At 35.2% G+C, this 14066-nt stretch overlaps 1 protein-coding gene across 2 annotated transcripts in view; it reads left to right on the top strand.

Moving 5' to 3' along the window:
- EXOC2 (exocyst complex component 2) overlaps window positions 1-14066 on the top strand; it is a 277442-nt gene that overhangs the window by 175197 nt on the left and 88179 nt on the right. For both annotated transcript variants that reach the window (XM_043590966.1, XM_043590967.1), the window contains one exon: window positions 914-1030. In XM_043590966.1, coding sequence (XP_043446901.1) covers window positions 914-1030 — 117 coding nt within the window. The remainder of the gene's footprint in view (window positions 1-913; window positions 1031-14066) is intronic.

Consider the following 14066-nt stretch of genomic DNA (forward strand, 5'->3'; position numbering starts at 1 on the left):
TGAGTTATAGACAAAACAGTAAGTAAAATATGGCTGAAAATTTTTCCTGGAAAAGTACTTTTGCCTTAGTGTTTAGTTAAGGGATCTTCAATCAAGGCTCTAAATTACTCAAAATTGTTCTAGAGAATGCTCTGACACTGAGGGAGCATGGGAAAGTGTTCTTGGTGAGCCATAACAGCAGTGACAAATGCCATTCCTGGAATTTTGTTTACAAAAATAGTTCTTCTGAATTGTAAAGTGATGTTTATTCATCAGCCTTGAAGTCTGGTAATTTTGATAAGAAATTACCTTAAAGTGGCTAGAACCCTGGAGAGTATAGAATATGAGGTTTTAGCCCTCTTCATGACTGTTACTGTGGGAGAGTTCCTAGCTCCTGTCCCATCACTCCCCATAGGAGGGAAACTGTTCTACATAAAAACATCTGTGAAGGCCCAGTTTTTCGAAGGAGCCCATCGTATGGATAGCATTGCAATTCTCTCTCAAGTTATGAAAAATTTGTAAATTATTTTCTATGAGTTTATGCATTTTTTGTAATTATTTTAAAATACCCCTTTTTATAGCATTTTTTGGTACAAAAAATATTAGGTAGAATAACCAACAAAGCAGAACCCCTTTCATAAGAACAACAGCTTACTAGCTAACTGTTTTTCCATATAGCTATTAAATTTCAAAGGCAGCATTATTTGACTCTTTAGTGTAGTATGTAATAACAAGCAGTTAGTAGAATTATAGAATTGTATTGTTTTTCTTTATGTTATTATTGGGAAAGAAGGAACCATGGAAAGTAAAACATTGAATATTGACATTGTAATTACATTATTGAATTATAAGAGAGTATAATTAAATTTAATAAGTGTTAACTCTCAATTTGTTACTATGAAAATAATTTTCTAAATATTTGTTTTGCTTTTAGGAACAGAGACTTTTGATAGTCCTAAGTAACTGCTGCTACCTAGAACGTCACACCTTCCTAAATATAGCAGAACATTTTGAAAAGCACAACTTCCAGGGAATAGAAAAAATAACACAGGTAAATAAATTATGTTAAATTGAACAAGTTGGTGGTTTTATCAATTTAGTTTCCAAACTATTTTCCTAGCACCCTTTCTCTTTTGGTTTTCCTAAACTTTTCTCTCCTGATCCTCCCCACATCCATATTCCTTCCCCATCTTCACTCCACCCTGACTTTGAATGATTCCTGTCCTTAAAACTCACCTTGAATCGTTAATATTCTCTTCTTTCCTCTAGATCAGAGCTTTCTCAAGGTGAAAACTGATTTACTCCCCACCTAACCTGCTCAAAGTAAGGGAAGGAAATAGGAAAGAAAGGTTTCAAACCGAAATCTTTAAGAATCATCTCATATTTGTCTCCTTTTAGGTTAAAGCTTTTACTTTAGAGCCAACAGCAAACTCCCTGAGCCTGCAGAAAAACCTTTTCCTGCTTATGCACACTTCTTCTTCCTTTCCCCCTTTCCAAATGACCACAGTGATGCTTTTGCTTTTTACTACTTAAGCATGGGTACAGGTGCACAAGCACAGAGACACACACAGACAGATACACACAACACGAGCCTGGCTTACAACTGCTTTAGGATGCTTAATAACTTACCTGAAAAATAACATGCTTTCTACTCTCCAATCCATGGATGTAGCAAAGTTGGACAAAAATGAGTCCTGTATAAATCCATGGAATAGGGTTTTTTTTTTGGATATTATACTTTGTTGTTGATATTTTTCAAGTAAGCAGAAAAGGAAAAAAATGAAGGAACCTTGTTATTAAAGGTTGGTTGGTTCTTGGGCAAAGATTTATCAGATTTCTAAGTAAAACGAAGAACCATTTTTACAGTTTTCTCGGTGCAAAAAATAAGAAAGATAATGATCTTGTTAATCTTATAATCAAAAAGTACTTGTGATGGATTGCATGCTTTTTATAAGTGATAGTTCCATTTTGTGAACTAGAAATGGATTTTTTTTTTCTTCAAAGAATGAAAATGTCAAAGTGGGTGGCTCTGTCTTGTTTTCCTGCCTTTTTGTAAAGATTAATCATCCTGATGAGAAATGTTGTGACTTAAGGCTATAGGGTCAAATGTTCAGTTTATTTCCAGAAATTTTTGTGTTGAGAATTGCAAGATGCTCTCTTGCAGTAAAGAATTAGTATTTGTAGAAAGTGGGCACTTTGCTTTTGTGCAGTAACAATAGTGACACAAATATATTTATTGAACAGTTTTTTGATCATTTAAAAACACATAAAATGATTAGGACTTGCATATAACAGAAGCAGTAAGCTTGGTTTTCTTTAGGTTTTTACAAAGTTATGAGTAGTAATTGTTGCTTCAGTTTGTGTAATAAAGAAATAGAATGAAATTGACATGCCTTTGATATCCTTCCTAGTCTTGATATTATTTTGAAATCAAGGTAATATGTTATTGGATCTGGGGGTACAGCTTAGGATAAATGATGGGCTATATTTCACACTCAGAATTAGGATTTTTTTTAATCATTGACATTGAATACTTTGAAATCATTAATTGTATATTAAATGAATAGGCAGTAAACTAGATTTAGATGATAGTAGATGTGCTGATTTTGTTTATTATGAGTGAATCCATTAATTTCATGATGCCAACCAAGTAAAATATATTTCTTGCATTAATGGAAAAACCCTGCCAAGTTCCATTGTTTTACATAGTTCCCTTCTCAAATGACAACTCTAGAGGCAAAGATCCCAGCGAAACTATGGGGCACATTGTTTACACAAATAGTTTGTTATCCATGTTGTCACTCTGTTTCTGCTCTTGGAAATAACAGTGCATTATGGACTTCTAATTTAGTGTCACAAGACATTAGACATTCTCTCAGATCTCCTTCCAGAAAGGATTGGTGGTTTACTGAGGGTCTTCTAGGCATATTTCCTTCTGCTTTCTTATTAGTACTTCTACCAGTAGAAGTGTGAAAATGTCCAGTTGTTAATTCCCTTCATCTTGATCCTCCTCTTCAAAAGCGGAATTAATTTTAATATAGAAACAGTACACTAATAACTATATGTTTCAGGAGTTTGTTAAAATTTAATGATCAATGATCATTTAAAACTGGAATGATTTCATATAGACATTTTTTTAGTGCAAATAACTCTGTGAAGTAATTAAGGAAAATATTATTAACTCTGTTTTTTTTTTCATATGGAAATATGACTTGACCTGTAAGTAGCAGGGCAAAGCAGAACCTAAAATTAAGTATTCTAATTCTGAATCCAGAATGCTTTCTGGTCCAGTACCATACATCTTAAAATAAAAAACAAAATTGTTCCCATGAAAATAAACCAAATAGGACATGAAGTCAGTTGGCTAATGTATATTGTTTTGGACTTTATGAAACAACATTAAATGGTAATTCATCAGATCAGTGTATCAAACTCATCCTACAGGTTACCTCTTTTAAAATAAGCCCTATTATAAGCCTTAAATGGACTTTGTGCTGTTGGATCCCAAATGGCAAGTTCCAGCAGTGAGTGTCTTGTCATTTGCATGCACTTCCATTTGCATTGCCAATTCCATTTTGCTTTATTGTAAGCCTTGAAAATGTGTTTTCCCAGGCATACATTTTCTCCTGCTTATAAAAGTAAGAGCAATCATTATTTTTAGCAAGGAGAAATACTGGTGCACCTGGGTGGCTCAGTCAATTGAGTGTCTGACTCTTGATTTTGGCTCAGATCATAATCTTGAGGTTGTGGGATCAAGCCCCATGTTGGGCTCTGTGCTGAGAGTGAAGCCTGCTTAAGATTCTCCCTCTCCCTCTCCCTTTCCATGTCTCTGCCTCTCTCTCTGTCTCTCTCTCTGCCCCTCCCCCGCTTGCATGTGCATGCTCTCTCTCCCAAAATAAATAAATAAACATTTTTTAAAAATATATACTGAAAAGTCTAAAAAAATTAATTATCTATAATACCCCAAGATAAACACTGTTGTGTTTTAGTATATCTAGTAATAGTAAGCAGTACTTTATATATACCATATACCTATATGTGTATATGTAATAAAATATGAAACATTTTTCTGAATTCAGTTTGTATTGAATATATCTTTTTCTGTTGACTATTCTGTTGTGAAGACCTTTATTAAATAGGTAGATGTGAGTTTTATGTCTTATGATAGTTAATGTGGATGTACCATTTTTTTTTTTTAATTGTTTCCTAGTGGGAACCTTAAAGTTATTGTTGTGACTGAGAGGTAAAGATAATCTTTGATGACATGTTTTATTACTTTCTCAAAACTGATTCCTAGAAGTAGAATTAGAGCTCCAAAGACCCTTGGTAAATATTGCCAGGTTGCTTTTCAGCAGCTGGTTTTATCACATTTTGGTCATCATTGCTGATGCTAATATTTTCATTTGATAGATAAAAATACTCTTTCATGGTATTTTAATTTGCATGCTTTCCCTATTTGGTAGTTTAACACTTTTTGATGTGTTCATTGTTGATATTCTAGTAGAGTTCATTTTAAAGGTACTTACAGGGACTCCTGGGTGGCTCAGTCTGTTGAGTCTCTGACTTCAGCTCAGGTCATGATCTCACAGTTCGTGGGTTCGAGCCCCGCATTGGGCTCTGTGCTGACAGCTCAGAGCCTGGAGCCTGCTTCGATTATGTGTCTGCTTCTCTCTTCCCCTCGCCTGCTCACACACACACTCTGTCTCTCTCTCTCTCTCAAAAATAAATAAACATTTAAAAAAATTAAATAAACAAACAAACAAACATACTTACAAGGTTAAGGAAATACAGAGTTTTTCAAACCAAATTTGCTGTAAGTCATTAACTCTTGAGACCTTTGAGAACAGACGACCAGAACTATATGGTTAATAAACTTTTAGCACATAATTGTGGTAGCTATAATTACATAATTCCAAAGAATTTTTTTTCTTACATAAAACGCTATTTTAACCTGTTCCAGTCTTTAAAAAGTGAACTTCTAATTTAGAGTTTGTATAGTTGCAGATTTTTGACTGACTTGGGACTGTAGTCATTAAACAAGTTGGGCATTAAATTCTTTTTTTTTTTTTGGCATTAAATTCTTGAATGATGTTTTATTTTATGCACCTATAAACCTCTTTCAGAAATTCTGACATGGTGGGTGGGGAGAGGGCAGCTTCTTTTGTTCACATGTCTAGAAAGATCCTTTACATACAGCAATCAGTTTTAAAGATTTTTGTATCACTTGAACCATACATACCATATTTTATATATTTGATTATTTTTTAGCTTAATTTTATATAATTCTCAAGTTTCATTGAAGCCATTTGAATTCAGTATATTTTGTGAATGACTATAGTTTTGTGTCCTCATTATATTATCTCTTTATATTTTATTTCTCTCATTTCTTCTCCTGCTAAGTTTTGTTTAAAGCCTATTTTTATATAATAAGTTAGTTGTAAATTAATAGATTAGAGACAGGAATTATAAGTTGATCAGATGTGTCCCTATCTACTACATACGAAAGGTGATTTTTGACCTTATTTAACTGCCTCAAGTTCTTTTATAAATGGTAAGGGAAAAATGAAACAGACATAAAGAGATAATAGTAATGACACAAGAACCTCGTAATTTATAAAGTAAAATATTGCTTCCCCAATACAGAAAGTAAATCAGAAAAGCTTTTCCAAAGCAAGGAAGGATATTAGATTTCACATAGAAGTAGTTGCTTTGGAGATGAAAGACTAAGTCTCTTTGGAAAGTTGGCAATAAGTAAGACCATTGGTCATCAGTTGGATAGGGTGTGGGGTCCTAAATCAAAAACCTTGAACCTGAGCAGGTACAATTCAACAACCTAACAGTTATCTTTCATTATTCCTGTACTGTTTCTGTTCTCTTGGCTTGTGCTTGTTTCCTCTTCACATTCTGTACCTTTTCCTTAGAGCTCATTTATTCCCACCACTTCATTTATCATTGATGCCCATGAGTCCCAAATGTTTATATTTTTTTATTTTATTTTTTAAAATTTACATCCAAATTAGCATATAGTGCGACAATGATTTCAGGAGTAGATTCCTTAACCATTTAGCCCATCCCCCCTCCCACAACCCCTCCAGAGGTAACCCTCAGTTTGTTTTCCGTATTTATGAGTCTCTTCTGTTTTGTCTCCCTCCCTGTTTTCATATTATTTTTGTTTCCCTTCCCTTATGTTCATCTGTTTTGTCTCTTAAAGTCCTCATATAAGTGAAGTCATATGATTTTTGGCTTTCTCTGACTGACTAATTTCGCTTAGCATAATACCCTCCAGTTCCATCCATATAGTTGCAAGTAAAATTTCATTCATTTTGATTGCCGAGTAATACTCCATTGTATATATATACCACATCTTCTTTATCCATTCATCCATCGATGGACATTTGGGCTCTTTCCATACTTTGGCTATTGTTGATAGTGCTGCTATAAACATAGGGGTGCATGCGTCCCTTCAAAACAGCACACCTGTATCCCGTAGATAAATGCCTACTTGTGCAATTGCTGGGTCATAGGGTAGTTCTATTTTTAGTTTTTTGAGGAACCTCCATACTGTTTTCCAGAGTGGCTACACCAGCTTGCATTCCTACCCAATCTATATCTTTAGCTTGCATTTCATTCCTAGGCTGCAGATCTTTTTCCTGTCAGACATCATCACTAAAGTTGCCACTGCAATTTCAGATCAACTTACCCAAACCAAAAACTTATTCCTCTTTCTTCCTCCAGATCAGCTTTTCTTTATGTGTTTTCTGCCTTAGTAGTCATTGAGTCAGCAAGCCAGAGTCTTGGGAATTGTTCTTGACTCAACCATCATCCAAATCTGTCTCTACCTCCCTCATTTGTTCTTCTGTCCACAACCAGTTCTTTTTCATCATCTGATCATTGTGCTGTTGCGGAAAGCTACCTTCTAAGTGCTTTGCTTATGCTCTAAATTTCACTCTTTAACTCATTATCTATGGACTTTCTTGGATGGGTTTTCAGAAATACAGATCTGATTATATTGTTCTTCCTCCGTGCCTTATGTTCATCTCCTCATTGACTGAGGAGTAAAACATAAACTCCTTAGGCTGCTGTTCCTATTGTTTTAACCTGGCCCCTCTTACCTCTTTCTCTCATGCCCTTCATCTCCTGTATTCCAGTACCTAAAATCTAGCACAATACCCAATTTCCAAATTGGGAGGGGTGGACAGCAGTTAGTTTCTACTCTGGGAATTAATTTTCTCTTTGTTAGAGATTTCTAGCCACTCATCTTTCCTTGAGCATTTCATATTATTTTTTTCGGCTCATTCATTCCTTCAACTAACATTCATTCAACATCAGCTTTTACCAGGTTCTATTTTAAGAATATATACCTATAGCCTGTATTGTTCTGTTGGTCTGGAATGTCTTTTCCTCAACCACAACTAGACAAAATCTTGATCATCCTTCAAAACCTGTCTCAGATACAGGTGTTCCATCCTGTGGAAAGACTACTTATGCATTCTCCCAAACTGCCAAATGGATCATATCCTCTTCTTTATTCTTATGATGCTTTGTTTGTAACCCTAGAATAACATTTTAACACATTACATTACTATTAGGTTAATGTTGGTGTACTTCCTTAATAGATTTAATTTTTTTCATATATTTTTTATATTGCATATTTTATGTGTACAAAAGACTGGATCTTTTGTAGGTGTGAGATATGAGAAAAATAAAATGGGGGCTCCTGGGTGGCTCAGTCGGTTAAACGTCCAGCTGCGGCTCAGGTCATGATCTCACGGTTCGTGAGTTCAAGCCCCGCGTCGGGCTCTGTGCTGACAGCTCAGAGCCTGGAGCCTGTTTCGGATTCTGTGTCTCCCTCTCTCTTTCTGACCCTCCCCGTTCATGCTCTGTCTCTGTCTGTCTCAAAAATAAGTAAAACGTTAAAAAAATTTTTAAAAAAGAAAAATAAAATGAACAAGTGCATCCATCGCCGAGATGAAAAATGGAACATATTCTCAGAACCCTTCATGCTTTGCATATATGCATCATCCTGTCTCCCTTATGGACAGTCGCTTTTGCATTTTGTGGTTTCTAAACAATACCTTGTTTAATGTTACCTGTTTCTGACTTTTAAATAGCATAAATGGGATTGTATGGTATCTATTTTTCAATGACTTGCTTTTTCTACTCTATTATTTTTGTGATTTATCCATGTTGCTATATGTAGCTTATGCTAATTTGTAAAATAAAGAGTATATCCCTTTTTTCTTCCTCTGAGTTTATGTAACATTGGAATTATTTGTTCTTTGAATATTTACAAGAACTCTGTGGTAAAGCCTTTGTGAGATGGTTTTTAATGACTGGTTCAATTTCTTCAGTGGTTAAAAAAAACATTCGAATTTTCTGTTTCTTCTTGTTAGTTGTGGTGACCTATGTTGTTTTGTTTTGTTTTGGACTTTGTCCATTTTGCCTAAATTTCTAAATTTATTGACATAAAACTATTTTATGATTATTTCATCTTATTTCAATTTTAGCTGCACCTAAGACTGTGACCCTTTTTAGACTTAGTATTTTCAGTCTTTTTACTTTATTAGAGTCTTCTCAAGAACCAAATTTTAGCTTTACTAATCTCTCTTTACGTCCTTGTTTTCTGTCACAGTAACTTGAGCCCTTAGCTTGTTTTATTTATGTAGCTCATTGATTCCAAACTGTTCTACCTTTTAATATAAACATTCCAGACTATCACTTTAGCTGTTTCCCACATATTAACATAAGATATTTTAGTTGTTCTGTCATATCTTCTAATTTTGAGTCTTTCTTTGACCCACATATATAGAAGCATGATTTTAAATTTCCAAAAAATTTTGGTGGTGGGGGTGGGGGGAGTAGGCGGCAATTAGTTTCCATAATGGGAAATAGTTTTCTCTTTGTTAGAGATTTCTAACTTAATCATGCTGGGTTCAGAGAATGTCATGTTGTTAACTTTATTGAAACTTGAGTTTTCTTAAATATTCTCCCTTGCTTGAAGGATATTCTCCCTATCTTTCAGTTTTGAATACCACATTCATATATGTCTATTAGATAAAGTTTGTGAATTATGTTGTTCTGTCTTCTGTATTCATTCCTTTTGTGTGTTTTGGTCTATAATTTGTCATTTACTTAGAGAGATACATTAAAGTCTTTCTTCAGCGGGGCGCCTGGGTGGCACAGTCGGTTAAGCGTCCGACTTCAGCCAGGTCACGATCTCGCGGTCTGTGAGTTCGAGCCCCGCGTCGGGCTCTGGGCTGATGGCTCAGAGCCTGGAGCCTGTTTCCGATTCTGTCTGCCTCTCTCTCTGCCCCTCCCCCGTGCATGCTCTGTCTCTCTCTGTCCCAAAAATAAATAAACGTTGAAAAAAAAAAAATTTAAAGTCTTTCTTTAGCTACTTTCTAGATTGTTTTTAATTTTATCTCTAATAGTTCATAGTTCCACTATTATGTGTCTCTTGATATGTTTTGTTTGTTTTTTCCTTTGTCTCTGATACTTTTAATTAGTTCTGGAAATTTGTCAGCTGTTACCTCTTTTAATATTTATTCTTTCCTATTCACTCTTTTCTCTCCTTCAAGATCTTCTATTGGATATATGTTAGACCTTCTCACTCTGTTCTCCATGTCTCTTACATTATTCTTTCATTCCCCCTGCTCCCATCTTTAATTCTCTGTAATGATTAGGAATAATTGCTTCAGCTTTCTCTTCTCATTGACTTTTTCTTCACTTGTATATAATCTTGTTGAAATTTGCTGTCTATTCACATTTTATTTCAGTTGTTTTTCATTTCCAGAAATTCTTTGGAAGTTATTAAGTAAAGGAAAATGATTAACTTACTCTAGAATGGTTTGATATCAAACATCAGTGTAGGAGGTAGTAGCAGTAAAGTTATTTCCCATGCCCCGTAGATCGTTCTTTGTAGGTGACCAAACAAAATAGTCTATTGTCAAGTAAAAGACTATCCTATTAAGGAGAAGAAGATTGGAGCATTTAAGTGAAGCCTCAACAATGGGATGTAAGACGGTTAACTTGATTATAAAAAAAATTCACAGAAAAATTAGTTTTAGGAATGATGAAGATAAGTAGTAAGTCATCAGGTTAGAATCACAATGAAATGTGAAGGAAGCAAGGAATGATAGCTCTTCCTGAGTCCTAGAGACATCATCTGTTCTTCTATTTCAGGGTGACAGTGTATCCTGTTTTATCTTGGTTCTTTTTTCAAATTTGTTTTCATAGTGCCGCCTCAACTAGAGATTAAGTGTTTATTTTTAAGAAGCAGTTATTGGCATTTATTTTGTCCATATTTGACAATTATGGTTCAATAACATAAAGTAATGCCATTTTGCTATTTGTACAGCCATCATCCATTTGTAAAAAATTTTTAAAGTATATTACTTTGACTGAACCTAGTCATCCAGATTCACTTGGATAGATGTTCTAATTATAGTTTGATAATTTTATTTCTTTAAAGATTGTTCAGTTCAATGTATCCTTTCTGTTGTCTTTGAAATGAAAATAACTTTTTAAACATTATTTTTTCTTTCTCAGAAACATACTTTTTAAGAAGCATTTTTAGCAAAAAATGTTTTTATTTTTATTTTTTATTTTATTACTATTATTGTTATTATTTTATATTTATTGCCAAGTTAGCTAATTTAGTTGCCAAGTAGTGTAGTCTTGGCTTCAGGAGTAGATTCCTATGATTCATCACTAACATACAACACCCAGTGCTTATTGCAACACATGCCCTCTTCAGTGCCCATCACCCATTTTCACCTCCTTCCCACTCCCACCAACCCTCAGTTTGCTCTCTATATTTAAGAGTCTCTTATGGTTTGCCTCCCTGTTTTTATCTTATTTTTCTTTCCCTTCCCCTATGTTCATCTGTTGTGTTTCTTAAATTCCACATGTGAGTGAAATCATATATTTGTCTTTCTGTGCCTGACTTATTTCACTTAGCATAACCTCCAGTTCCATCCATATTGTTGCAAATGGCAAGATTTCATTCTTTTTCACAGCCGAGTAGGATTCCATTGTATATATATACCACACCTTCTTTATTCCTTCATCAGTTGATGGACATTTAGGCTCTTCCCATAATTTGACTATTGTCAACAGCCTGCTATAAACATTGGGGTGCAGGTGCCCTTCCGAATCAGCACTCCTGTATCCTTTGGCTAAATACCCAGTAGTGCAATTGCTCAGTCATGGGGTAATTTGATTTTTAATTTTTGGAGGAACCTCCACACTGTTTTCCAGAATGGCTGTACCAGTTTGCATTCCCACCAGCAGTTCAAGAGGGTTCCCCTTTCTCTGCATCATTGCCAACACCTGTTGTTTCCTGAGTTGTTAATTTTAGCCACTCTGAAGATTGTGAGGTGGTATCTCAGTGTGGTTTTAATTTATATTTCCCTGATGATGAGCAATGTTGAGCATCTTTTCATGTGTTTGTTTGCCAGTGGATGTCTTCTTTGGAAAAGTGTCTATTAATGTTTTGTGCCCATTTCTTCACTGGATTATTTGTTTTCCGGGTGTTAAGTTTAATAAGTTCTTTATAGATTTTGGATATTAACTGTTTATCCGATATGTCATTTGCTAATATCTTCTCCCATTCCATCATTGCCTTTTAGTTTTGTTGATTGTTTCCTTTGCTTTGCAGAAGCTTTTTATCTTGATGAGATCCCAATAGTTCATTTTTGCTTTTATTTCCCTTGCCTTTGGAGACATGTCAATTAAGAAGTTGCTCTGGCTGAGATCAAAGAGGTTGCTGCCTGTTTTCTCCTGTAGGATTTTGATGGCTTCCTGTCTCACATCTAGGTCTTTCATCCATTTTGAGTTTATTTTTGTGTATGGTGTAAGAAAGTGGTCCAGTTTCATTTTTCTGCATGATGCTATCCAGTTCTCCCAGCACCATTTGCTCAAAAGACTGTCTTTTTTCCTTTGAATACTCTTTTCTGCTTTGTCAGAGATTAGTTGGCCATAAAGTTGTGGGTCCATTTCTGGGTTCTCTATTCTATTCCATTGGTCTGTGTGTGTACCATACTGTCTGGATGATTACAGCTTTCTAAACAGGTTAAAGTCTGGGATTGTGATGCCTCCTGCTCTGGTTTTCCTTTTCCAACATTTCTTTGACTATTCGGGGTCTTTTGTGGTTCCATACAAATTTTAGGATTGCTTATTCTAGCTCTGTGAAGAATGCTGGTGCTATTTTGATTGGATTACATTGAATATGTAGATTGCTTTGGGTAGTGTTGACATTTAAAAACTTTTTTTTAATGTTTATTTATTTTTGACAGAGAGAGAGAGACAGAGAGCATGAGCGGGGGAGGGGCAGAGAGAGAGGGAGATGCAGATTCCAAAGCAGGCTCCAGGCTCTGAGCTGTCAGCACACAGCCAGACGCGGGGCTCGAGCTCACAGACTGCAAGGTCATGACCTGAGCCAAAGTCGGACGCTCAACAGACTGAGCCACCCAGGCGCCCCAGTATTGACACTTTAACAATATTTGTTCTTCCAGTCCATGAGCAGGGAATGTTTTTCCATTTCTTTGTGTCTTCAGTTTCTTTCGTAAGCATTCTATAGTTTTCAGCATACAGATACTTTACCTCCTTGGTTAGGTTTATTCCTATGTATTTTATGGTACAATTGTAAATGTAAATATTGTAAATGTAAATTGTAAATGTAAATATAAATATTTACGGGGTGCAGTTGTAAATGGGATCAATTCCTTCATATTTCTTCTCATTGCTTCCTTATTGGTGTAAAGAAATGTAACCGATTTCTGTGCCTTGGTCTTGTATCCTGTGACTTTGCTGAATTCATGTATCAGCTCTAGCAGGTTTTTGGTGGAGTCTTTCAGGTTTTCCATGTAGAGTGTCGTGTCATCCATGAAGAGTGGAAGTTTGACTTCTTCTTTGACAATTTGGATGCCTTTTATTTTGTTTTATTGTCTGATTGCTGAGACTAGGACTTCCAACACTATGTTGAACATCAGTGGTGAGAGTGGACATCCCTGTCGTGTTCCTGATCTCAAGTTGGGGGAAGCTGTCAGTTTTTTTCCATTGAGGATGATATTAGCTATGGACCTTTCATATGTGGCTTTTATGTTGTTAAGGTATGTTCCTTCTATCCCTACTTTCTTGAGGGTTTTTATTTAAAAAGGATGCTATATTTTGTGAAATGCTTTTTCTGAATCTATTGACAGGATCATATGGTTCCTATCCTTTCTTATATTAATGTGATGTATCACATTGTTTGATTTGCAACAAATCAAATTCATCCCTGCATCCCAGGAATGAATCCCACTTGATCACAGTGAATAATTCTTTTAATATGCTGTTGAATTCAATTTGCTCGTATCTTGTTGAGAATTTTTGCATCCAGGTTCATCAGGGTTATTGGCCTATAATTCTCCTTTTTAGTGGGGTCTTTATCTGGTTTGGGATCAAGGTGATGCTAGTCTCATAGTATGAGTCTGGAAGTTTTCCTTCCATTTGTATTTTTTGAAACAGTTTGAGGAGAATAGGTATTAACTGTGCTTTAAATGTCTGGTAGAATTCCCCTGGGAAGCCATCTGGCCCAGGACTCTTATTTGTTGTGAGATTTTTGATAACCAATTCAACTTCCTTGCTGGTTATGGGTCTGTTCAAATTTTCTATTTCTTCCCGCTTGAGTTTTGTTAGTATGTGATTGTCTAGGAATTTGTTCATTTCCGGTTTGTTGGCATATAATTTTTCACAGTATTATTTGTATTTCTGTGGTGTTGGTTGTGGTCTCTCCTCTTTCATTCATGATTTTATCTATTTGGATCCTCTCTTCTTTTTGAGAAGTTGGCTAGGGGGTTACCAATTTTGTTTATTCTTTCAAAAAACCAGCTCTTAGATTCATTGATCTGTTTTACTGGTTTTTTTGGATTCTATGTTTATTTCTGCTCTAATCTTTATTATTTCTCTTTTATGATGGCTTTGGTCTTTCTTTGATGCTGCCTTTGTAGCTCCTTTAGCTGTGATTAGGTTGTGTATTTGTGACCTTTCTTGCTTCTTGAGATAGGCCTGAATTTCAATATATTTTCCTCTTAGTACTGCCTTTG

The sequence above is a fragment of the Prionailurus bengalensis genome, chromosome B2 (assembly GCF_016509475.1).
Source record: "Prionailurus bengalensis isolate Pbe53 chromosome B2, Fcat_Pben_1.1_paternal_pri, whole genome shotgun sequence".
Taxonomy (NCBI): Eukaryota; Metazoa; Chordata; class Mammalia; order Carnivora; family Felidae; genus Prionailurus; species Prionailurus bengalensis.